This window comes from Thalassophryne amazonica, chromosome 14, assembly GCF_902500255.1.
Source record: "Thalassophryne amazonica chromosome 14, fThaAma1.1, whole genome shotgun sequence".
Lineage (NCBI taxonomy): Eukaryota > Metazoa > Chordata > Actinopteri > Batrachoidiformes > Batrachoididae > Thalassophryne > Thalassophryne amazonica.
In genome coordinates, this window is record NC_047116.1 from 23,846,382 (window position 1) to 23,873,898 (window position 27,517).

Genomic DNA, 27,517 nt, shown 5'->3' on the forward strand with positions numbered 1-27,517 from the left:
ATCAATGTTCGGTTTGGGCGCTGTTCATGTTTGACCCAAAATACACAAGCATACCAAAAGGCAAATGTCAGCTCTCCAGTTTGTGCGCAATCAAAATTGCATGCACGCACACACAGCTTTTTGTCTTTTCTGCTTTCTGCTGTAAGCAGGTGCTTTTTTTTTTTTTTTTTGATAGAGATGGTGACAGAAGACACTGAAAACAAACATTTCACTCATAGTACCAATATGACACTTCAACCTCATGTTAAAAGCAACATAACACTTAACTAAACTGAATAAACCAATTAAACTACAAAAACACAATAAATCAATAACACTAACAACACTGTCAAACTAACATGAACCACAATAACATTTAAAATTCCGAACACCCATAGTGCATTGCAGCACTTCAACTGTTTACTGGTTAGATAAAATCATTAATTTCTCAAAAGATATTAGTCCTATCAACTTCCCGTTTTCACACCGTTCATCCAAAATACATAAGCAAACCAAACAGCAAATGTCAGCTCTCCTTGGTTGCGACATGACTGAAACCATACACAAGTTCTGAACACGCTCAAGATGCTGAGTTGCGATCTCAGATACAGACGCTCCTTTCGCTTGCATCAAAGTGTGGCAAGTGGGCAACGTTATGTAAAAGTCGAAAAACGCTTCCTGGATCATCACAATTTCTCTTTTCTTTGTCTACATGTTGTCCAGCTGATATGTGGAACTGACTGATCCAGTTGCTTCTTGGTTTTCACAAGTGGTGCACAAATTGTATTTACTTCTACAAATTGGTCTCACTCGTTTCTCCTTTGGATAGATAGATTGAAGCTTTTGTTTGGACAAATGTCACCTTCTGTCTGGTCTCATATTTATATTTGGTGTAGTTCAGAGTATATCCAGAAGGACTTTCAGGGCTCAGAGAGGAGCTGAGGTACACAGAAGCTTTTAAAAACAAGCAGTGTGTGACTGAAGCTTTTATCCTCCAGAGCGTCACACTCCATTAACACCATCCTTATTTTTAGAGCATGTGCAAAACATTTCTTTTCACAGTGAAGCACCTGGTTTAAGTTTTCCACACTGTTGTACATGCGCACCTAAAACTACCCACAATCCTTCTGGAACCAGCCCGTGATGGAAGCAGAAAGGGGCGAGAATCCTGAGTGCATGCAGACTCTCTTAGACCTAGATCTTGTTAGAGATATCCGGCCTTCCTGCTGGAGTACTCGTGGGCTGTCACTTCCTTGTACTCGCCCGTAATCACTGTGGTATTTTTAGTTTGCCAGACTCAAGGTAATTAAAAAAAATAAAGGGGATCATGAAGACGGATCTCCCCTGGCTCCTGGATTCAACAAGTTTAAGGAGGACACTGGCTATAGAATTTTCACTAAGATACCGCCACACTGATGATTGTTTCAACAACGGTAACAATTCATCGCAACAGATAGGTTAGGCATGGGAGCAACTGGTGCCTGGACATCTCCTTGGCTTTCTGCAGCCAATCAGCCCTCAACACCCATGTACGTACAGATGTGTGTGTTGGTCACACATAAATGCGCCTCGTGGCCAAAATGACGAAGCTGATGCTCCCTAACAATGCAAGCGATACTCCATCTTAGTTCCCTCAAGTAACCACTTGTTTGACACAAAGTCATTCCAGAGTTACCCAAGGATCCTCTGAACTGATCTAGTCCAAAGACATCCAGTTGTCAATTCAATCCAATTCACTTTACAACCCCTGGCAAAAATTATGGAATTACCGGCCTCGGAGGATGTTCATTGAGTTGTTTAATTTTGTAGAAAAAAGCAGATCACAGACATGACACAAAACTAAAGTCATTTCAAATGACAACTTTCTGGCTTTAAGAAACACTATAAGAAATCAGGAAAAATAATTGTGGCAGTCAGTAACGGTTACTTTTTTAGACCAAGCAGAGGGAAAAAAAAATATGGACTCACTCAATTCTGAGGAATAAATTATGGAATCACCCTGTAAATTTTCATCCCCAAAATTAACACCTGCATCAAATCAGATCTGCTCGTTAGTCTGCATCTAAAAAGGAGTGATCACACCTTGGAGAGCTGTTGCACCAAGTGGACTGACATGAATCATGGCTCCAACACGAGAGATGTCAATTGAAACAAAGGAGAGGATTATCAAACTCTTAAAAGAGGGTAAATCATCACGCAATGTTGCAAAAGATGTTGGTTGTTCACAGTCAGCTGTCTAAACTCTGGACCAAATACAAACAACATGGGAAGGTTGTTAAAGGCAAACATACTGGTAGACCAAGGAAGACATCAAAGCGTCAAGACAGAAAACTTAAAGCAATATGTCTCAAAAATCGAAAATGCACAACAAAACAAATGAGGAATGAATGGGAGGAAACTGGAGTCAACGTCTGTGACCGAACTGTAAGAAACCGCCTAAAGGAAATGGGATTTACATACAGAAAAGCAAAACGAAAGCCATCATTAACACCTAAACAGAAAAAAAAAAAGGTTACAATGGGCTAAGGAAAAGCAATAGTGGACTGTGGATGACTGGATGAAAGTCATATTCAGTGATGAATCTCGAATCTGCATTGGGCAAGGTGATGATGCTGAAACTTTTGTTTGGTGCCGTTCCAATGAGATTTATAAAGATGACTGCCTGAAGAGAACATGTAAATTTCCACAGTCATTGATGATATGGGGCTGCATATCAGGTAAAGGCACTGGGGAGATGGCTGTCATTACATCATCAATAAATGCACAAGTTTACGTTGATATTTTGGACACTTTTCTTATCCCATCAATTGAAAGGATGTTTGGGGATGATGAAATCATTTTTCAAGATGATAATGCATCTTGCCATAGAGCAAAAACTGTGAAAACATTCCTTGCAAAAAGACACATAGGGTCAATGTCATGGCCTGCAAACAGTCCGGATCTTAATCCAATTGACAATCTTTGGTGGAAGTTGAAGAAAATGGTCCATGACAAGGCTCCAACCTGCAAAGCTGATCTGGCAACAGCAATCAGAGAAAGTTGGAGCCAGATTGATGAAGAGTACTGTTTGTCACTCATTAAGTCCATGCCTCAGAGACTGCAAGCTGTTATAAAAGCCAGAGGTGGTGCAACAAAATACTAGTGATGTGTTGGAGCGTTCTTTTGTTTTTCATGATTCCATAATTTTTTCCTCAGAACTGAGTAATTCCATATTTTTTTCCCCTCTGCTTGGTCTAAAAAAGTAACCCTTACTGACTGCCACAATTATTTTTCCTGATTTCTTATAGTGTTTCTTAAAGCCAGAAAGTTGCCATTTGAAATGACTTTAGTTTTGTGTCATGTCTGTGATCTGCTTTTTTTCTACAAAATTAAACAACTGAATGAACATCCTCCAAGGCTGGTGATTCCATAATTTTTGCCAGGGGTTGTATAAGCACCAAATCACAACAAAGTTGCCTCAAGGTGCTTCACAAGAGTAAGGTCTAACCTTACCAACCCCCTAGAGCAAGCACATAGATGACAGTGGTAAGGAAAAAATCCCTATGATGACATTGAGGAAGAAACCTCAAGCAGACCAGAATCAGAGGTGTGGCCCACTGCTTAACCCATTTTAACACTTTCAAGGTATTTACAAAGTTTTTAACAAGCTGAAGAAACAGGATTCAGAAAACCGGAACAGCACGTGCATTATTGAGATCAGCACACATTCAGGTGCTTCGTGAGATAAGTCCAGTGCCCTAGGGGGCAGGGCCAGCGACCATCCATCATGTCGCCAGTGGGCCACAGCATAAGCTTGTCTTAATGGAAGAGTCATCACCTTTGGTCACTGGTTAGCATCCAAGTCTGAACCATACAGTAAGACAAGAAGCACCAGTACCCTAAAGACGTGGCTCTTCATTCTCCTGCAAAGATAACCAAACAACTCTGTCAGGGACCTCATGACTACATGAGCTTCTTCAAGAACATAAATTTCACTGCAGACATAAGTTTGTCTCTCTAAAATTTAGGGTTTGATGGCACATAGATGGACTTTTTATGGCCGAGTTCAGAAACGTTTTCCAACCGTGGATCTTGGTCTTGATCCAGAACAATCAACACTCAAGATTCCTCAGTCAGCTTCTCAAGCGCCGCAATCAGGGTATCCATTGTTTTGTAAAGATCACAGCATCGTCCAGAAAATCAAGGTCAGTAAACCTTTCCTTGCTAACAAAAGTAGTTAAGCTGCTGGTTTCCACAACCCTACTCAAGATCCCGTCTATGCAAACATTGGACAGAGTAGGAACCAAAACACATCCTTGATGAACGCCAAAACACACCAGGAAGAATTCAGAGATTCTGCCAACACTTGCCCATCACAGTATCTGCGTATAGGCGAGGTACGGTGTCCAGCAATTTATTGGGGTTCCTGCAAATTTTCAGGAAATACCCGAGAGCAAACCAGTCAACTGAACCAACTGCTTTGAGAACGAGGCAACATACCACTAATTAGTGGTGGGGAGTAACTTGTTACACGTGACAGTCACATAATTAAATTGCAAAAGTAATTTTAATCAGCTGCAGTTACTGAGATAAAAACAACATATTATATTAGTTACTAGTTAAAATATTGGTGATTACATTTGGATATAATAATTTTATTTCATTTTTTATACGTATAGCGCCAAATTACAAAGTTGCCTCAAGTCACTTCAATAAAAAATGTAATGTGTAAAATGTTGTAAAGCAATGTAATTATGACCAGGTTTATGATGTAAAGTTTACATCTTTGCTGTGCATGAACTGCAAATCTCTGAAAATGTGTCACCAAAACCCACCGAGACAAGTTTTTGACTGGTCCTTTTTTATTTACTCCACCACATCTCATCTGTGAAGCAACCCGTCTCAGTGTTGCCAATTTAGCAATTTTATTACTAGATTTGGTGACCTTTTAATCTTCACTAGTAACTAAAATGCTATCTAGTGACAAATCTGCCAACTTTTAATCCACATAAACCAATCAGTTGCATAACAATGGGACTGTTTGGAGAGTTGTTGCTGAAGGGAGAGAAAAGAAGGGGACCCAGTGGAGGAGCTGACGTCCTCTGTAGGCAACCATAAAAGTTACATTTAATAACCATTTGACAGAATAATTGTGATGTCCGCACTGCCAGGTTTAAATTCATAAGATTTTTCAACTTTGTCCAGTTTAAAGCATTTATTAGAAAAGTAATTTTACATTACTCTGAAGTCATTAAAAATACGTTATTGAATTTTTAACAGTATAGCTAGTAATCTGTAACCTAACATTTCAAATTTGTAACATTTCAAGATCAACACTGCCATTAATGTTTCACTGCTAAAAAGACATTTCCTCTCTCTGAAAATAGATTCATGGAAAAAATTAATTCATAAATATTTGAAAAATTTGAATGAATAATACACCAAATATTTTTTTTTTCTTCAAATAATTTGAATGGCAGCAAACAAAAGGTGTTTAGAGTTCATTATAAAAAACAAAACAAAAAACAACACATACTAAAACTTAATAGTTCCACTGTCTACAAAAGTCCATCAGAAACAAAATTTTACAGTTACAAAAAAAAAAGAAGCAATTTTACACAAAATGAGATGACAGCACATTATTTATTCAGATACACTGCAGATATAGAGAATATAAAATTGCACATGATGATCTCAAAAATAACTACAGATTTCTACATATTGTGACTTCTTCAATAAATACACTGAGTGGTCATAAAAAACACATTAATAATAATTTGCTGCTACTTCATAAAGAGTCTGCTAAATTAAATCTCAAGTGCCTGAAAACAAGACAAATAAAACAAACCTTCATATTGATTGCTTCCTGGTGCCTCCCCTCTCTGTGACATCATCCTTGGGGGGAGGAGCGGTGAGGGGAAGGAGAAAGGCTGTTCTGGTTTGATCGGTGAGCTTAGCACTACCATCGCTCCGGTAGTGTCGACTGTCGCGTACAGGCAGGGGGCGCTGTGGCCGGTCAGGATGGCCGGTCGGCCGTGAGGAGCAGGTGGAGACACAACAGGTTAAACATCATCAGCACCAGCACCAACACAACCAGAACCTTCTGAAGCCACAAACATGAATCCAGTTTGTGCTCCAAACGCTTGTTGCGGGCCACCATTTGCATTAGCTGAAGGTTTATAAAAAAGAAAGAGAGAGAAAGATCACTTTTAAAACCTGATTAACTATTTTGATTATCTGGAATTATTATTAACAATAAAAACAACAATTACAGTAATAATAACTTGTGCTTTTATATGAATCAGTGTTTCCGACCAGTTTTAATTAAAAAAACGAGCGTACACTTTCATGAACAAAGGTACCAAACGTGTTGATTGAACCTTGCTGACATCACAGCAACTTCAGCATCGATAGCAACCAGGCAGTGGCCATTTCACTGGGTGTATGCACTACAAATCCAACTTTTTGCTTCTCTGTCTAGAATTATCTGCAGTATATCGATGGCAAAAAGGGAAAAATGCCACTCAAGCATCAGGGAAGCCTTGATCCAGTTATGCTGGTAACATCCTGCATTTAGGTCTATGTTCCTGTACAAGATAACAGCCATAAAAAAAAGCCTGATATTTAATGAGCAGAAGACTACGAGAACCTAATCAATGAGGTGACTGAGTGCCCAGGACATTTGGGAGGTCATCATTGAGTGTGCAGACCAGTACTGATGTACATTTCTTTAAGCCTTAAAAAAAACAAAAAACAAAACAAAAAAAACTTTCACCAAAGCAAGCTAACTGGTGATTACATATTTGCGGCACATGGGCTCCCAAAGTGACTTGATTTTGTTGAGCTTTTGCCTTTTGTCTATGAATATGCTGACGCTCACAGTGACGTCTGGTTGAGACATCCATGGATACGACAACAATTCCATATTTTTGGTGTTATTGGATGAACTAGAAGCAACCTTGATGGAAAACAAGAGCCATGGGGAGATGACATGTCCCCCCCAGTCCTCACAAATCAGTGATACAAAGTGTCAGGGGATCACCCAAGTTCACCCATATGCCAAATATGAATGAAATTGTTCAACTGGTTCTTCAGAGGTGGCACGGCTTAGTGGTTAGCAGTGATGCTTCACACTAAGAAGGTTGTGGGATCACTTCCCGCCCTTTCCATGTAGAGTTTGCGTGGGTTCCCTCCAGGTGCTCTGGCTTCCTCCCACACCCAAAGACATGCAGGTTATGTAAATTAGAAACTTTAAATTGACCGTAGGGGTGCGTTCGAGATGCTAATGCATTTGTTTGTCTACATGTGGTCCTGCGACAGATTGGCATACTCTGCCTCACGCACTATGACTGCTGGGATAGGCTCCTGCTCCCCCGTGACTCTTAGTTGGAATAAGTGGGTATAGAAAATGGGTGGATGGGTCTTAACATACACTAACAAGTGAAAATGGATGGATGGACGGACAGACAGATGTGTTAATTGCTATAGCACCCATATTTCATAGCAGGAATAAAATGGCGTAGAGTTGTTTTGTATGTGTGTGCATGTTTACAAATCCTACTTGAATTTACGTACGATAGGTCGACACTGTCATATGATATTACGACTGCTGTGGAGAAAAGCCCCTCCCTCATCAGAACTTACTGATGTGTTTAATTCCGGCTCCATGCTGGTTCCTGTCTGCACAGGACTGTCTGCCAGAGGGCTAAGTGGTGGATTTACACTCTCCACAACATGGCAACGCAATCTGTGGGAAAGAGCAAAGGCCATTAGGACAACAAGCAGTCTGAAGTCTACCACTGCCAACATGTGTCAGATTCTTCTGCTTATTGTCAGACTTCACGTGTGTACCTGTGCTCCATAATCTTTGTTTTTGGTACTTCTTTCCAAAATTGGGCAAGATCTTGTGGCCCCACACTGTCCATCTCAGCAGCCATGATCAAAAATCGGTCCTGTGGAGAGGCTTGATATCCTACACAGCATAATACAGGACAAAGTAACGTTTTAAAATACCATATTGATATTCTATATGCAGTACATTATAAAAACTACTCCAGGTAGTAAAATGAACCCAAATCCTTTAAAAGGCTGCTAATATACAGCTTTTCTGCAAGCAAATGAAGAGCATCTGTCAGAAAGATTGCAGCCAAAAATATCACGTAGGCACAGATGACATAAAAACAATACTCCTAAAAACAAGCTAAATTTAGTTGATAAAGTTTGATCACATGTGCCGGAAAAGAGTGGATAAAATCTATTTTTGCACAATGAGGCCTCTGTTTTCCCAAAAAAAGCAGAATGTTAAATTGGTTACCATGATTCAAAAGGGCCTGTCTAAATCCAAATGGTCACCTACATTTTTTGGAATAGTCTATTGTTTTCAATAGCTGAACAAGAGATTTTATACATGTTTAAATTAGATTAAATAAAATCTGAGCAGGCAGGCAGCAGACAGACTTCATCAGCCAGGTTTAGAAATAAAAAAAAAGAAAAAAAAAAACAAAAACACTCTGCAAACTCTCAGAAAGCATATTTGTCTAATTTCTATTCAAAATCTAATCTGCATGAGACAACAAAAGAAGTAAAAATTCAGCAAGATGTTGGGACGCGTTTTGATTTTGTAAACGGATTGTTTTGAGTTGTATCTGAGAACAAACAAGCTTTTTTTTAACTTAACATAGGATTTTTAAGATAATTGTGAAACATGCTAATACCAGTAAAACACAGATTTTTATTTTTGTTACAAGTTAAAAACACCTTGTTTTCAAGTAACACAAACAACAACAACAAAAACTACCACAGGAACATGTGAAAATTCACTTATTACTTGAAATAAGGTCAACTGAGAAAACTCATTTCCAGCTTTATTTTACTCATCTTAGTAGGCGTTACATCTTTTACAAATAACTTTAAAAAAAACCTTAAACCTGAAATTTCACTAAAGCGATTTTGTCTCATATCAAGTGTAGATTCGATATTTTGATGAGAAATATGTTTCTGCAGTGTAGACATGATGTTAAAAAGCCAAAAAAGAAACTGAAATATGCAGTGCTGCTTGTGAGTGAAGTGCAGCAGCATTGAAACCACGAGGTCGCGCGCCACATTCTGTTCCGCTCAGACGGTGCTGTCGTTTCAGGTTGATGGAAGACAGGTTTGTTTTAACACTCCTGAAATATGCATGTCAGGTAAAAGAAGGTCACCACTTTGTGCAGCTGAAAGGCTTTGAAAGTAGCCTAAGCGAGCAGGGGGTAAAGTGCAGCGCTGATGAGCGGTACCTCCGTGTAAGGACACCAGGATGTCGACGGAGACAGATGGTTCGCATGAGCTGCTGCTGGGCTTCACTCGGTACTTCTCAGGCGCTGTGGTTCGAACCTGTAGAGACACGAGAAACGCCTCAGACATCCCAGTAACCGATTTATAAACGGTAACAACATAAAGCAGCATCTGGCAACTCGTGTTATTAACACTGAAAGGCAGTTAGGGGGCACCATGTTCAGGTGTAACATCTGCCATGCAGGTGGTCTCAACGGTCCAACCCCTCTGTCTCAATATAGGGTCTGGACTCGCATGTTTACTGACTGCAACAAGGTGGTGACAGAGCTGTGGATTTTAAAACCTGAACACCAGGCACTGATTGGCTGAGAACTGGTCGTAAGATAAGTCAGAATTCTTCACCAATTTCTCAAATACTTGTAGTTACGTTGAAAATGAGATAATCATTGTGTAAGTGGGACATAGTTTCCTGTAGACCACAGGAAGAGCACAATTATGACTCTGGTGGTCATAAATGAAAGACATGCTGGTGGTGGTGGTGGGGGGGTGTCAATTATACAGATAGAAACAATCAATTGTGTAAATATAACTCAGAATACCACTGACACATTTTTCTTCAATTAAACCACCAAAAGATGGTGTTGTAGTTTTGGAAATCTTGGACTGGGCTTCTTGAAATCCACTTCAGTCTACAAAACTTCAGGTGGTTCAGAATAAAATGATTAGAAACTTGTTAAATGCCTCTCCAATGACTCACATTGGAGTTGACCAGTTTGTAAGGGTTAATATGCTGCCAGTTGAAAAGAGGGTAGATCAGCTTAAACTGAACCACGTATATAATGTCATTCATGATTTGGCACCTGATTACCTTAAATCTAATTTTATTTTGCATGTTTCATCTTATGAGACAAGGTCCAGCCATCTGTCTTTTAGCGTGCCTAGAGTACAGTCTTTTGGCTTATCATCTTTTACATTTACTGGGATTAAATTATGGAATAGTCTTCTTTTCTCTATTCGTGAAACTGCTTCTAGGCATGTGTTTAAACATCGAGTTAAGCAGTTCTTATTAACTAGTATTATAAATTCTAGTCAAGGAATTTTTTTATATTACTAACATTCTCTTAAGTCTTTTTATCTGTTTGGTCTGTATGTGAATTGCTTAGAGCTATTGCTCTTATTAGTAAGTCCCTTCGGCTGCTCCCTTGTTTGCACTCGGGGTCGCCACAGCAAATCCAAGGTGGATCTGCATGTTGAATTGGCACAGGTTTTACTCCAGATGCCCTTCTTGACGCAACTCCACATTACATGGAGAAATGTGGCAGGGGTGGGATTTGAAGCCGGAAGCTTCTGCACTGAAACCAAGTGCATTAACCACTTGGCCACCACCCCTACCAGCTATTGCTCTTATTATTGATTGTTATTTTACTGTATTATTGTATGGTTTCTGTATTTTCGTAACATATTTTGTAGAGTTTTTCTATTATTGTATTTTATTTTTGTGTACGTCTTTTTTTTTTCTTCGAGGACCACAATGTAAATAAGCATCTGTATTGGAAGCTTTCTTGTTTTTATCCTCAGCAGTATTTTTATTTATTCTTATGTAATTTTACTGCCGAATCAAATCAAATAAAATCAATATGTGAATAGAAGGAAATAATATTACAACTCCATGACCGAGACGTCGCTCCTGGATGGGGGCTGGACGCTTCATTTTTCTGGCATTGCCCACGGGGAGAGGCGGAGAGCTGGGGTTGCATTGCTTATTGCTCCCCAGCTCAGTCGCCATGTGTTGGAGTTCACTCCGGTGAACGAGAGGGTCGCGTCCCTACGCCTTCGGGTCGGGGACAGGTCTCTCACCTTTGTCTTGGCCTACGGGCCGAGCGGCAGTGCAGAGTACCCGACCTTCCTGGAGTCCCTGGGAGGGGTACTAGATAGCGCTCCGACTGGGGACTCCATTGTTCTCCTGGGGGATTTCAATGCCCACGTGGGCGGCGACAGTGAGACCTAGAGGGGGGTGATCGGGAAGCACGGCCTCCCCGATCTGAACCCGAGTGGTGTTCAGTTGTTGGACTTCTGTGCTAGTCACAGTTTGTCCATCACGAACACCATGTTCGAGCACAAGGGTGTCCATAAGTGCACGTGGCACCAGGACACCCTGAGCCGGAGGTCGATGATCGACTTTGTAGTCGTATCATCTGACCTTCGGCCATGTGTCTCGGACACTCGAGTAAAGAGAGGGGCAGAGCTGTTGACCGATCACCACCTGGTGGTGAGTTGGATCCGCTGGGAGGGGAGGAAGCCGGTCAGACCTGGCAGGCCCAAACGTATTGTGAGGGTCTGCTGGGAACGACTGGCGGAACCCTCTGTCAGGGAGGTCTTCAACTCCCACCTCCGGGAGAGCTTCTCCCAGATCCCGGGGGAGGTTGGAGACATGGAGTCCGAGTGGACCATGTTCTCCACCTCCATTGTTGATGCGGCCGCTCGTAGCTGTGGTCGCAAGGTCTCTTTTGCCTGTCGCAGCGGCAATCCCTGAACCCGGTGGTGGACACCGGAAGTAAGGGATGCCGTCAAGCTGAAGGAGTCCTACTTATCTTTGTTGGTAGGTGGGACCCCAGAGGCAGCTGACAGGTACCGGCAGGCCAAGCGTGCCGCAGCCCGTGCAGTCGCAGAGGCAAAAACTCGGGTCTGGGAGGAGTTTGGGGAGGCTATGGAGGAGGACTATCGGTCGGTCTCAAAGAGATTCTGGCAAACCGTCCGACGCCTCAGGAGGTGGAAGCAGCTCTCCACCGGCACTGTTTACGGTGCGGGTGGGGAACTGTTGACCCTGACTGGGGATGTTGTTGGGCGGTGGAAGGAGTACTTCGAGGATCTCCTCAATCCCGTCGTCACGTCTTCCGAAGAGGAGGCAGAGATTGGGGACCCAGAGGCGGACTCATCCATTACCCAGGCAGAAGTCACCGAGGTGGTTAGAAACTCCTCGGTGGCAAGGCTCCTGGGGTGGATGAAATCCGTCCTGAGTACCTTAAGTCTCTGGATGTTGTGGGACTGTCTTGGCTGACACGCCTCTGCAACATCGCGTGGCAATCGGGGACAGTGCCTCTGGAATGGCAGACCGGGGTGGTGGTCCCTCTGTTTAAGAAGGGGGACCGGAGGGGGATCACAGGGAGCCAGTTGGGTTCTTGGATGATGCCTGAGGGATCACACTCCACAGCCTCCCCGGTAAGTTCTATTCCAGAGTACTGGAGAGGAGAATTCGACCGATGGTCAAACCTCGGATTCAGGAGGAGCAGTGTGGTTTTCGTCCTGGTCGCAGCACACTGGACCAGCTCTACACGCTCCATCGGGTGCTCAAGGGTTCATGGGAGTTCGCCCAACCAGTCCACATGTGTTTTGTGGATCTGGAGAAGGCGTTTGACCGTGTCCCTCGGGGCACCCTGTGGGGAGTGCTCCGGGAGTACGGGGTCCGGGGTCCTTTGCTAAGGGCTATCCGGTCCCTGTACGACCGCAGCAGGAGCTTGGGTCGCATTGCCGATAGTAAGTCAAACCTGTTTCCAGTGCACGTTGGCCTCCACCAGGGCTGCCCTTTGTCACCGGTTCTGTTCATTATTTTTATGGACAGAATTTCTAGGCGCAGCCAGGTTGTAGAGGGGGTCTGGTTTGGGAACCACAGAATCTCGTCTCTGCTGTTTGTGGACGATGTGGTTCTGTTGGCTTCGTCAAATCAGGACCTTCAGCGTGCACTGGGGCGGTTTGCAGCCGAGTGTGAGGCGTCCGGAATGAAGATCAGCACCTCCAAATCCAAGGCCATGGTTCTCGACCGGAAAAAGGTGCTTTGCCCTCTTCAGGTCGGTGAAGTGTCCTTGCCTCAAGTGGAGGAGTTTAAGTATCTCGGGGTCTTGTTCACGAGTGAGGGACGGATGGAGCGTGAGATCGATAGACGGATCGGTGCAGCATCTGCAGTGATGCGGCCACTGTATCGGACCGTCGTGGTGAAGAGAGAGCTGCGTAGGGGGGCAAAGCTCTCGATTTACCGATCGATCTACGTTCAGATCCTCACCTATGGTCATGAGATTTGGCTCATGACCGAAAGAACGAGATCGCGGGTACAAGCGGCCGAGATGAGTTTCCTCCGCAGGGTGGCTGGGCGCTCCCTTAGAGATAGGGTGAGGAGCTCGGTCACTCGGGAGGAGCTCGGAGTTGAGCCGCTGCTCCTCCACGTCGAAAGGAGTCAGTTGAGGTGGCTTGGGCATCTTTTCCGGATGCCCCCTGAACGCCTCGCTGGAGAGGTGTTCCGGGCACGTCCCATTGGGAGGAGGCCCCGGCGAAGACCCAGGACACGCTGGAAGGATTACATCTCTCGGCTGGCTTGGGAACGCCTTGGGGTTCCTCCGGAGGAGCTGGGGGAGGTGTGTGTGGATCGGGAGGTCTGGGCGGCTTTGCTTGAGCTGCTGCCCCCGCGACCCGACTCCGGATAAAGTGGAAGAAAATGGATGGATGGATGGATGTAATTAGTCATGTGAGGGAGATCCAGAGGATCTTTCTCTGCAGATTCCAGTGCGGCATATACCAAGAAACAAAACAAACAAACAAACAAAAGACTAATAGAGTTATATGGGGCTTCCCCAGGAATCAATGCACTAAACAAGAAACTTCAATAACAATCACACTACAACAATGCTCAGAAATTCCAAATTAAAGACCAGATTAAAAAAAAAAAATTCAGACTGATATTTATTGTTATGCTTCCAGTGCGGTAATCAGTGTGAATTTGCATCAAATAACATCTACTATATTGTCCATCTTGCTCATTTTTTGGAATTTAAATGCCCTTATGTTAAGTAACACCACATGCTGTGGTGTGCACGTGCTACACCGAATCACTGTTAAAAAGCGAGTTCCACATACAGAATAAAGGTGCGACTTGTTTATTTTCCTCTTCAAGAGGCATTTTTTTTTTTTTAAACACACCACACTGCACACTTAACGAGCCCAACATTCCTCACAGGTTTGCTGCGTAACAATGAAGGTACTGAAGGCGTGGATGAACTTTTCAAGTGGTACTGTGCTCTGTGAACTATTCAGGTTCCTCACTTTGAGGAAGCATGTTGGATGTAACAAGCTATGTGTTGTAATTACAGGTGAACCACCGTTAATGCCCGTTTTGGATTAACTCAGGGTCAATTTGTGGACCCTGAAAATTTAGTCTACTGTATAAACATTTTTGTCAAATGTAACAGTTTTTGGGAGGGGCAGGCACATGTATAAATTCTGGCCCAATATGACTGGAACTGGATCATTCTTTCGTTGTCATAGCATCCACACCCACAAAGATGTTCAAGCAAGCAAGCAAGTTGTGGTTCTTAAAGCAAGCAAGTTTTCAAGTGCGCAAGTGGCCATCATGTCCAGTCGCGGGAAGGAGCTAAAGAGAAGGTCACATCCAGATCCGTAAATGACAAACTTCGAATCATCCGCACTGACGAAGCCCTCATCGCTGAAGTGCAACAGCATGAGGAAGAAAATCCCGAACCCACTCCAGATGAAGAAATCATCACCATCCAGGAAAGAATCACATTTCAAATGGTCAAATCTGCTGTAATATGACAAAGTAAGCTAATCTGAACTTTTTTCTGGTCATCTTCATTAACTCACACTTTCAGCTAAGTCACGGGTCTATTTTGTAGACCCCAACTTGCGTGAGTTAACGCAGTTTACCTGTAGTTGTCTTCTGTTGCTTTTTGTGTGGACCAAATCCAAACCGTGTGTTCTGTCACACTGTTTCCACGTGGCACTAGTGGTGTGGCCCAACAACTAAACATCGGTCAGTAAACAGCGATGTCCCGCCCCAACCCAAAACAGCAAAGCAGAATTTCTTCGAAAGCTCTCACACACACACACACACACACACACACACACACACACACACACACACACACACACACACACACACACACCTTAAAGGCCACTTGGTTTTTGGTCACATTGTTCAGGATTATGAGGCATTTCTTTTCTGTTTCTTTGGAGCCAAAGCTGAGCTCTTCTGCAGGGCTGGAAGGAGACACACAACAACAAAATACTTCATGAAGCTGTCAGGCTCTTGAAAGATATGAGGCAACATTCTGCAATATACTGTCTCATGTTTAATACAGAGTTGGTGCTAAATGCAGGCAGGGGTTCTCATTAGCATCACAGGACGATCTGATGTTCCGCTCCTGTATATTTAAAGACAACTGGATGCTCACCCGCATGATTGGCAATGACAAGGAAAGAAAAGGGTGTGCCTGACAAAACTTGTAACAATCAGACAGACAGCTGTTTTAGTCTCATGTTGATTTGTTGGCTGTGCAGTGGTGTCAGTTGATCGGGAGACTGGATCACAAACTTGAGAGAATGCAGATTCTCACGTGCGATGCCTTGTGTGTCGACCTGTTTCACTCTACCTCTAAGGCACAGCCAGTCGAAAATGGTCTATAGACAGGTTTTTCCTGCCTGGTCTGACATGATGAAGTGTGATATGGCTTTTAACAATACAAATTAAGGGAACAGAAGTGGAAGTACTAACCATAAGTTAAAAGATCCCATGAATGTTCTTTATGCCACTAGACGTCACACTTGCAGCAGACCCTAGGATGCAAAAATTCCTCTCCCCAGCCTCACCTCCTCAACCTTCCTTCCTTCAGAATTAGCAGGACAATCGGCAGTTGTAACCGTTTAATAAGTCCAATGACTCTGTGTGAACCGTTTTGGTAGAGAGTCAGACAGCAAGAGCAGTCATTATAGTTAATCGTATTGTTACTGGATTTGTTTTTGCCCCTTTCACTAAGAACTTGTGTTTACAGGGCTGCACTGGGATTGGGCCCCACCGAGTCCCAATACAAATCTTGTGGGAGTGGGCAGTTACAACAAAGAAAAACACTGTGGGTTTGGAAGCAACAGGATGACTCAGTCAACAAAGGAGAATCGTGTAAAAGTATGCGGTGTCCACATGGTACTTTCAGCTGAAATAAAACATTTTTAATTTAACAGGAGCAGAGGACAGGGAGAGCACCAGAGCAGGTACACAGACACAGATGCAGCTACTGCATGCCCATATATGGCACACATATACGAAACAGTCTAAGAAACGAAACAAACAACCCCATGAATCTCTTTATTAATAGCCTAAATCACGTATTCTCCCAGAGGACATGAGGAGACACAAAATCAATGCATGTCTATTACAGTGTGCACATAAATTCTCAGCATTTTGCCAGTGCGTGCTAGACTAAAAATTCATATTACGGGAACGGGCAGGAGTGTAACACACATGTTGCGGGTGGCAATGGTCGGATTTTCCGCGGTAGCAGGACGAAGAAATTAGTCCCTCACAGGGCGTTACTGTGTTCAGTTGGACTGTATCTCTGTTTTATCCTTTTGAAACATGAACCTTCTTTAGAAGTCACTCTGAAACCCAACTCATCTTCAATTAATGCTTCCTCTAATCAGGATCCAAATTCTATCACTTTTTCTTTGAGAATGTTGGGATTTGTTGAAGTCATCTTCAGTGGATAATTACTCTGCCAAGACAAAATGACCATGACGAAATCTAAAATCTGTCTTGTTTTTGAAAAGCTTCTCACTGATGGGAGACCTGCTGAGAACACAGGTAGGTTTTCTTTCCCCTGTCCCGGCATACTCTTTTTTTTTTACTTCCTCATGAACAGACCTGTGGAGACTCACACCGCTGGGATCACAGCATCTCTCTGGGCTCAGAAAACCTTTTTCTAACTCATCAAAGCCTCCCTATGTACCTCTAATGCCTGCAGTTTCAATTTAGGGCTAACATAGCTCAGAGAAATAGTTTAAGGCCTGAGTAAATCTGTTTATCACATTTTGAAGCCCACAGCTGCCAAAATCCTCAATTCAAAGGAGCGACGCCGCAAAAAACAGAGCATTATTCATGAAAATGAAAGGCATCATCCAAGAACCCAACTGGCTCCCTGTAAAACTCTCGCAATTCAGTCATTCTTCATTTGCATATATAATGAGTTATGAGTCTGAAACCAGTGTTCTGCTGTTAAAGACGAATCGATCATTAGCTGGCGTCTCATACTTAATGCTGAAGCATTGTAATCATTAAAAACCCCAACCGACGTACACTCAATTGATTGGCTGGAATCCTTAAATCAAGCTCATGTGTCATCAATTGAGCTCTACAAGGATAAACTCCTCAATAACTTTTCTTTAACCCAATGAATTGATCATCTAGATGCCAACTACGTGACACCAACTCAATTTGTACAGCACATAGTTTGAATACGACATGTTAAATCCACATTCAACAGGAAAGAGTGTAATCGGCCTCTTCAAAGCCTTGAGGCTCAGCGGCTTGCTCACAGGGAACGTTGGGAAGAGAACAAACGGACAACATCCAACTATTGGCTTTGGGAAACCTTACACAGCAATTACGTCACAAAGCGTACGTCTTCAAACTACTCTGTAACCAGGATGATTACCTAACGTGTAGTAAAAGGCCTTTGAAGGTGGTCAGCGGCTTCCTGGCTCCTTTGGTCCGCGAAGTGGACTCCCCTTTATCGTTGTCTTCATGGAAATTCACCTAAAACAAAGACAATTCATTAGAAAAAGACTCAATACTGATAACTTAAGAATGTGATTTCTCTGAAAATGTTTGACCTTTGCTCTTCATGTAGAAAAAGCCCACAGTTAATGAAAGTAATAATGAACAGAGACACACCTTTTCCCCCTCACAATAGCAACTCCGATACCCAGAATTAAAGTAAGCAGGTGCCAACCAATAAAAACTGCTTTTAAAAAAATCTGAACAACTCTGCAGAATAGATTGTTCCCAATCTTTATACATGAAACATGAAGTTGTATGAATAAAGAAATCAAGGCTGTAAAATTGCATTTTGACAGGGAGAGATAAATCTGAAATCACTTCAATATCTGTCACAATAAACATTCCGCATCAGCATATCCGCTAATGATTAACTGGCTTTTCAGAAACAATGTTGGTGTGTCGTTCAATCATAGAATAATTGTCTCGAAAATCATTTGCTTTTATTGGCAACACCCTGACGATGACTACTGTCCACTTTTTCTTGCAATTTTTAGAAAACCAGACACACAAGCACAAGCCAAGTTTGGGATTTTTGACAACAACTAAAAAAGGTTTGTTGATAAGCTGTTCAATCATGGCAGATGTGATGAGGACGTCAGTCGCATGGGACAACTTCCACTTCAGGAAAAACACTTTCACCCACATCAGCTGAAGGAGCAGAAAGAACCCAACATTTGCATCAAGGCGGGAAAATACAGACACTGAGGCTGGAAAACGATTCAACTGGACTTTTTTTTTTTTTGGTGCTGTTGTTGTGACCACAGTTGGTGTATAAACGGGAAATCAATTTCATCACGAGAGTGAAACAAGGAAAGAGGTCAGAGGGAAGTGGAGTCAGACAGGAGGTTTGTTCTTTGCTGTGATGAGAACCAAATCACCTGCATGTACCAGACGTGTGCCAAAAATAAAGACGTCAAGAGAAAAGTCAGCTGGTTCTGAAATGTTTCTCTTTATTCATCATTTCCCAAATATAAGCAAATAACATAAAAAAAACATACGTGGTCAATGTTAATATTAAGGAGAAAAATGTGGAGCATGTAAAGACATCAGATCATTCAATTAACAATTTAGTGCATAAAATGTCACAAAAGAATGAACAATGACATCACAACTTCCCAGAATTCAACATGACGTCTTCAAACATGCTGCGGTAGCTGAACAGATGGAACTTTAACGATAATTAGATTACACCGACACAAACAGAACATCCTGACATTGAACTTGAACTGTGAATGTTTTATCCAGTGGATTTTTTGCATAAATATATTTGGCTCGTAAAATACCCCCAAATTAACAACCAACCTCTGCTGGTGAAAAACGTCACTTATTTCCCTCAGTATTTGAGGTAAATGTTGTATTATACTGAAATTAGGAAATGTGGGAGTGAATCGGATTTGGTAATAAAATGTGAAATACAGAGTGAGCTTGTCATTACAAAAGTGACTTTGATTACTTTCAATTTTTAAAAGAAATTGAGGTTGGAGGATTAAAAATTAAGAAAAATCTTTTTTTTATGATTATTGCAATACATACACTGGATCTAGAAAGTCAACACACCCTTTGGAAATAAAAATTCTGTTTGGAAACAAAAAAGTAATTCAAGCTTCTCTACATCAAGATTTCAAAAAATTATTGCCTTCAAACCCACACTGAAAACAAATCTCCACACCATGACAAAAAAAAGCATCAAAGCCAAAATAATGGAATGCATGAGTACCCTTTACTATATTGTCTATCCCCTGACCAGTCTAAAGAGAACTGGCTGTAAGAGTTTTTATTTCCACTGCCAATAATTCTTATATTTTGCCCAATTACTTATGGCCTCTTAAAATGGAGGGAGTGTGTATAAAATTGGCTGTAATAATTGTAATTGGCTTTTCTCTCAAAAATTCTTGAAAGGGTAGTTGTAAAACAGCTAACTGATCATCTGCAGAGGAATGGTCTATTTGAAGAGTTTCAGTCAGGTTTTAGAATTCATCATAGTACAGAAACAGCATTAGTGAAGGTTACAAATGATCTTCTTATGGCCTCGGACAGTGGACTCATCTCTGTGCTTGTTCTGTTAGACCTCAGTGCTGCTTTTGATACTGTTGACCATAAAATTTTATTACAGAGATTAGAGCATGCCATAGGTATTAAAGGCACTGCGCTGCGGTGGTTTGAATCATATTTGTCTAATAGATTACAATTTGTTCATGTAAATGGGGAATCTTCTTCACAGACTAAAGTTAATTATGGAGTTCCACAAGGTTCTGTGCTAGGACCAATTTTATTCACTTTATACATGCTTCCCTTAGGCAGTATTATTAGACGGCATTGCTTAAATTTTCATTGTTACGCAGATGATACCCAGCTTTATCTATCCATGAAGCCAGAGGACACACACCAATTAGCTAAACTGCAGGATTGTCTTACAGACATAAAGACATGGATGACCTCTAATTTCCTGCTTTTAAACTCAGATAAAACTGAAGTTATTGTACTTGGCCCCACAAATCTTAGAAACATGGTGTCTAACCAGATCCTTACTGTGGATGGCATTACCCTGACCTCTAGTAATACTGTGAGAAATCTTGGAGTCATTTTTGATCAGGATATGTCATTCAAAGCGCATATTAAACAAATATGTAGGACTGCTTTTTTGCATTTACGCAATATCTCTAAAATCAGAAAGGTCTTGTCTCAGAGTGATGCTGAAAAACTAATTCATGCATTTATTTCCTCTAGGCTGGACTATTGTAATTCATTATTATCAGGTTGTCCTAAAAGTTCCCTAAAAAGCCTTCAGTTAATTCAAAATGCTGCAGCTAGAGTACTGACGGGGACTAGAAGGAGAGAGCATATCTCACCCATATTGGCCTCTCTTCATTGGCTTCCTGTTAATTCTAGAATATAATTTAAAATTCTTCTTCTTACTTATAAGGTTTTGAATAATCAGGTCCCATCTTATCTTAGGGACCTCGTAGTACCATATCACCCCAATAGAGCGCTTCGCTCTCAGACTGCAGGCTTACTTGTAGTTCCTAGGGTTTGTAAGAGTAGAATGGGAGGCAGAGCCTTCAGCTTTCAGGCTCCTCTCCTGTGGAACCAGCTCCCAATTCAGATCAGGGAGACAGACACCCTCTCTACTTTTAAGATTAGGCTTAAAACTTTCCTTTTTGCTAAAGCTTATAGTTAGGGCTGGATCAGGTGACCCTGAACCATCCCTTAGTTATGCTGCTATAGACTTAGACTGCTGGGGGGTTCCCATGATGCACTGTTTCTTTCTCTTTTTGCTCTGTATGCACCACTCTGCATTTAATCATTAGTGATCGATCTCTGCTCCCCTCCATAGCATGTCTTTTTCCTGGTTCTCTCCCTCAGCCCCAACCAGTCCCAGCAGAAGACTGCCCCTCCCTGAGCCTGGTTCTGCTGGAGGTTTCTTCCTGTTAAAAGGGAGTTTTTCCTTCCCACTGTAGCCAAGTGCTTGCTCACAGGGGGTCGTTTTGACCGTTGGGGTTTTACATAATTATTGTATGGCCTTGCCTTACAATATAAAGCGCCTTGGGGCAACTGTTTGTTGTGATTTGGCGCTATATAAAAAAATTGATTGATTAATTCCTAAATATCTGATGCAATATTTCTTTGAAACCCCTTGCATTAAAGCTTAATGTCTACACTACAAGCACATCTTAACTGTTTCATTTCAACTCCACTTTGGTTATGTACAGAGGTATGAGTGTTTCACTGTCCAAGTAGGGGAAACCGAGGCAGGGTGTATCACGGGGCACAGTGAATCAGTAGCTATATCTGCAAAACTACATATATTTGCAGCAGTTATGCCATATTTTTATGCATAAAGACATCCCCCTTAAAAATGAGTGTTCTGTTTTTGGATACATTAAGGGTAAAACTAAATGGCAAGTGAAGTCAGTTTTTTCCTATCAAAAATTTTGTGGATGTCAGCGTCTTTGTATTTATTTCTCACAACAGAGGAAAGATGCCCCCAAAAACTTATTAGTTACAACCCCAATTGCAATGAAGTTGGGACATTGTGTAAAATGTAAATAAAAACAGAATACAATGACTTGCAAATCCACCCAGTCTTTTGTTGCCCCTGTCACAGCTTTTTTGAAATGTATTGCAGGCATCCATTTCATAATGAGCAAATATTTGCACAAAAACAAAAAAGTCTATCAGTTTGAACATTAAATATCTTGTCTTTGTGGTGTATTCAACTGAATATAGATTGAAGAGGATTTGCAAATTATTGTATTGTTTTTATTTACATTTCATACAACGTCCCATCTTCATTGGAATTGGGGTTGTAGAAGACTACCCCATCTAACTGATGAGCATGTGTTATGTCTTCTCCAGACTATAAGCTATTTGATAACATGACTCGTGTCATATGCACCCGAGGCACAGTGAATCAGTCTAGAAAGTGATTTACTAAGTTATTTACTGAACAGAAACGGAGTAACAAGTAACAACGGAGGATATCTTTGAAGAAGATACAACCAAATTAAGAGAAACTGCAAAAGCTCTTACACGTATCGACGAAAAGCTAAAACACTAATGTGCTGCTCCCCCCTCAGAACGGTAGGGGAGCCCCCAGCAGACCTGGGAAGGCACACACACGAGAAGAAGAAGAAGAGAGAAGAAGAAATTATTACAGTTGTATTTATAATAGTTTCTAAAGGACTAAAGGACTATATTGGGGGAGCTGATGGTCTAGTGGTTAAGGCGTTGGGCTTGAGACCAGAAGATCCTCAGTTCAAATCCCAGCCTGACTGGAAAATCACTAAGGACCCTTGGGCACGGTCTTTAATCTCCTACTGCTCCCAGTGTGTAGCGAGCGCCTTGCATGGCAGCACTCCCACATGGGGTGAATGTGAGGCATTATTTGTAAAGCGCTTTGAGCATCTGATGCAGATGGAAAAGCGCTATATGAATGCAGTCCATTTACGATTTACTATATAAGACACTCACACATTACATAGCTGGTTTGCCGGATTATAGTTTGTATGTGCATCAGCATATATTTAATAATTTAAGTAAGTAAGTAAATTTTATTTATATAGCACCTTTCACAGACAAGAGCCACAAGGTGCTTCACAACATAAAAGCAGAGTACACCACACAAAACATCAGTCAATGGCCGAGACATAAAAACATAAAACAAACATAGGATAACAGAGCAGCCTAAAAGCTAAGCAAACGCTTGAGTAAAAAAGAAAGTCTTAAGTTGGCTTTTAAAAATTTAGAAGAAATCTTTATAATCGTGTTTTTTCATTATATTCTGAGTTATACATTTTTTGATTCACTGTGCCCCGGACACTAATTCACAGGGCACAGTGAATCAAACATTTTAAGACACCTGGGGAGACATAAATAACACAGCCTTATAAATGCTAACATGCTCTATTAAATCCACAATAGAATGACCTAAACCTATGCATAATGTGTTTATGCTGCCACAAAACATTTCTGATCCACTGTGCCCCGGCTTCCCCTACATATGGACCAGGCTGTATGGAACTAACCATATTTCCTGAGTATTTTAGATTACCATCACTGGTTTTCAGAATTCTTAATTTAAGTTTTTTTTTTTGTGGTGGTGGTGGTGGTAAGACACTGGGTCCAATACCAGACAGCAGAGTAGAAACTAATGAATGTATTCTTCAGCCTACATTAGCTAACACAACCATTCACTTTTTCAATCTTTAAACATTCATTTTCACACATGAATTGAACCCTGGATATAAGAAACACCAGAGACACTTTTACAGTCATGTTTTTTCCTTCATTGTCAAATATAAATTACAAATATAACTAAGTTGTAGCACAAATACATTTGACTTAAAAGTGCAGTGTTTTGCTAAATTGTGACTGGCCCTTCTGCCAAATTTATAACAATAGTGTACAAAACACAAAAACATATTTTAAGACCGTAGTTGACAAAAGGCATTTACAATTAAAGTCCAACTGAAATTATGTTTCCCTTTTTCTCCCTCTTAAATTATATGCATATATCTGTGTTATTTCATGTTCAGTTGTCAGATAGGACAATAGTTGGTTGTCCAACAACTAGGAGCTGAAATTGTAAAATATAAAACACAGATAGCATTTTGTTGGCAGAGGAATAGGAGTTTAACGGTCACCAGCTTGTATTTAAACAGAATGACCCTGATATTTACATGCAAGTTAGTGTATTATAAGTGCTATATTTAAACAAGCTAGTTTATTAGCCTGCTAACTAGGTTAGATATGTACATTTCAGTGTTTTTCATTGAAATGCAGGTTAAAACAATAAGGGCACTCAACAATTCTTTGGTCCCAGAATTACAATGGCAGCAAATTTTTAACTGTGAGCTAAAACATGACCAGATTTGGTTATTGTTTTAATTTCGTTACCATGAAATTGACCAATAGCTCTTGTTACTTACACCTTAAATGTATTTTCTTAAAATTCCACCATGCCCTGTTTGCGAGGTAAACTACAAATGTTTTCAACTAAACCAAGGACATACAGTATGTATGTGGTGATGAGGCCAATCACCCTACCCACACATTTTAAGTGACTGAGGAACTAACTATTAATAGGAAAACTCGCATCCTGGTTAGTGTCAAGTGCTGTCTGACATAAAAAACAAACCAGAAAAATCCAATAATTTCCAGAAATGTAAAAACAAGAGTTGCTATTCTGACAGACAAGCTAAAAAGAGCTACACATGGATTGTCTCCATTTCAAGTAAATACCTGTTTTTCCCTCTAAGCTGACCATAAAAACCAACATCTTCATGCCAAATTCAATTTTTAAGCAAGAAAACAAACATTTTTGGACTTCACATAATAATATACCCTTGAAATATAATGGATCATAACAAGAGAAGCTTAAAATAAGACAAATTTAACAAACCGTGCTAACTTGAAAATGATAGGAATGATTTGTGGTTTTACACCACAGTAAACTGAAAAAGCTTCAAATGGAGTGTTGACTGATTACAGTACATATTAAGGCACAAAATACCATAAACGGTACATGAAATGAAAATCAATAAAATCAGACCTTGGCTATAAAATAAGGCACAAAGACAGTTTTAGTTCATTTGCCTGAAAGGCTGATAAAGTTAACAGTTTAGTGTGAAGTGTTAAAAGCATACTGTAACAAAACAGTAGTTAGTTTAGAAATTTTAAAATTTCAGGTTAGTTGTTACTCTGAAAATGTTAGTGGACACAGGTGATAATTCCAGACCTTGTTTGTAGTGAAGTAATCATGACTTTGTTCCACATTATAGTGTAGAGAAAGTAGACTACATTTGTACTGTTAGAAGCTGTTAAAGGAAGTGCAATGTAAATTTAAGAGGTCAAATTCAACTGTGGGATGGAGGACAGGTCAAGGGTTGAACATGTCCAGGGTAGCAGCTTCGACAGGTGACTGTGAGGGAGGTGCACTCAGAGTGACTCTTAGACGTGTGAGTACACCTGCCCCCCCAGCCTGCAGAAATCTTCAGACCGCCTTACCACCTCCAGCCCTTGTTTCAAAAAAGAGAAAGGTAATTAGCTTCCCACAGTCATCAGTTATAAGTGCAATGCTAGAACCCAGAGGAGTTCAGGTCGAGGTGGGAGGTGGCCGTGTGTGGGGGAGACTTTTGTTTATATTGCAGACAGAGGGGCACCAAGCTGAGCCTGAACAATGTATTCAGAGATGTTTGACGTATCGGCATTTTAACACAGCCTCCAATATCATGAAATAAAGCATGTGAACGTGACTAAGGAAAGCGCTTCACTTTGTGTAAAGATGTGGCAAAAGGCGATACCAATGAAACTAATTTAGGAAATGACAAGTTTTGTCTTTAAAGGTGTCCCAAGTTATTTTTTGTGCCACTAGATGCCACACTAGCTCCATTTTCAGAACTAAAATAATGAACCCCTTCTTGGCCATTCCTTCCCAAACCGCCCTCCTCTCCAATGAACAGAAAGAATGTTAGCAGAAGTCTTTTAACAGATCTAATGGCATTCCATTTGAAAAAGCCTGAAAAATGTGAACTGAGGTGCAATCAAATTCTTGGTCAAAGGCAATTTTAGCCTCTAAATGTGATCTATGGAAAGTTGCTGCTCTCAGAGCTACTTGAAAAAAAAAAAAAAAAATATTCAACAGGTACACAGTGAAGTCAAGGGTATGCCCACGCTTCACCTTGCTGCAGCAGATAGATTGCTGCATTCAAGAAGTGGGGACAGACCAATCGTCTGTGTGTTTGTAATTGCTATTCAGGACCAAAAGTGATTCCATGGTGTAGTGATGCGAGGCACCAGTGCATGCTCTCAAAATTTACTTGAGTTGCTGTGAGTATAACAGGGGGGAGGGGCAACAGTTTGACAGCGTAGGAGGCATATGAACTAAATGAGTTAGTGGAGAATTCTCATGCATACGTGCATATGTGGCCACACCAAAAATGCAACCAGGGAATGGAAAAGCTCATAGCACAGAGGGAGTGTTGTGCATTCTCTGAACAAGACACCCTTAAGCAACTAAGGGCCTGATTTACTAAAGGTCTGCATGTGCTAAAATTTGTACAGTCACCATGACATGCGCAAAAAATGTGCGTGCCATTTTACCAACAGTGTGCACTGAGGATCACATCTTTCAAATGAGCAAAATAGCACGTACTGTCCATTTAGCGTGTTTGCCTTCATCTTCTTCTTTGTCTTTCGGCTGTTCCCGTTAGGGGTCGCCACAGCAGATCAATCGTTTCCATCTCACCCTGTCCTCTGTATCTTCCTCTGTCACACCAACCACCTGCATGTCCTCTCTTAGCACATCCATGAACCTCCTCTTTGGTCTCCCTCTTCTCCTCCTGCCTGGTGACTCCATCCTCAGCATCCTTCTCCCTATATACCCTGGGTCCCTCCTCTGCACATGTCCAAACCATCTCAATCTCGCCTCTCTGACTTTGTCTCCAAACTGTCCCACCTGAGCTGTCCCTCTGATATGTTCATTCCTAATCTTGTTCATTCTTGTCACTCCCAAAGAGAATCTCAACATCTTCAGCTCTGCCACCTCCAGCTCTGCCTCCTGTCTTTTTGTTAGTGCCACTGTCTCTAAACCATACAACATAGCTGATCTCACAACTGTTTTGTAAACTTTCCCCTTCACTCTTGCTGATATTCTTCAGTCACAAATCACTCCTGCCACCTTTCTCCACCCACTCCACCCTGCCTGCACTCTCTTCTTCACCTCTCTACTACACTCTCCATTACTTTGAACAGTTGACCCCAAATATTTAAACTCATCTATTTTCACCACTTCTACTCCTTGTAACTGCACTATTCCACTGGGCTCCCTCTCATTCACACACATGTACTCAGTCTTGCTTCTACTGACTTTCATTCCCCTTCTCTCCAAAGCATATCTCCACTTCTCCACACTAGACTCAACTTGCTCTCTACTTTCACTACAGATCACAATGTCATCTGCAAACATCATAGCCCATGGGGACTCCTGTCTGATCTCATCCGTCAACCTGTCCATCACCACTGCAAACAAGAAAGGACTCAGAGCTGATCCTTGGTGTAATCCCACCTCCACCTTGAATGAGTCTGTCATTCTGACTGCGCATCTCACCGCTGTCACACTATTCTTGTACATGTCCTGCACTACCCTAACATACTTCTCTGCCACTCCAG

The 27,517-nt window shown here is 41.5% G+C and overlaps 1 protein-coding gene and 1 long non-coding RNA gene across 2 annotated transcripts in view; one reads left to right on the forward strand and one right to left on the reverse strand.

The window, feature by feature from the left end:
• On the forward strand, positions 1 to 19,425 carry LOC117524668. Its single transcript, XR_004564824.1, has 3 exons — positions 1 to 11; positions 13,390 to 13,394; positions 18,871 to 19,425. It is a non-coding gene; the product is annotated as an uncharacterized LOC117524668 (long non-coding RNA).
• The window catches only part of mospd2 (motile sperm domain containing 2), a 51,709-nt gene continuing 29,774 nt past the window's right edge, over positions 5,583 to 27,517 (reverse strand). Inside the window, exons 10-15 of the mRNA XM_034186480.1 lie at positions 17,724 to 17,824; positions 15,183 to 15,276; positions 9,234 to 9,330; positions 7,810 to 7,930; positions 7,603 to 7,705; positions 5,583 to 6,127 (exon numbers count right to left, since the gene is read on the reverse strand). Of these exons, the coding sequence (XP_034042371.1) occupies positions 5,975 to 6,127; positions 7,603 to 7,705; positions 7,810 to 7,930; positions 9,234 to 9,330; positions 15,183 to 15,276; positions 17,724 to 17,824 (669 nt within the window). The 3' untranslated portion in view covers positions 5,583 to 5,974. The remainder of the gene's footprint in view (positions 6,128 to 7,602; positions 7,706 to 7,809; positions 7,931 to 9,233; positions 9,331 to 15,182; positions 15,277 to 17,723; positions 17,825 to 27,517) is intronic.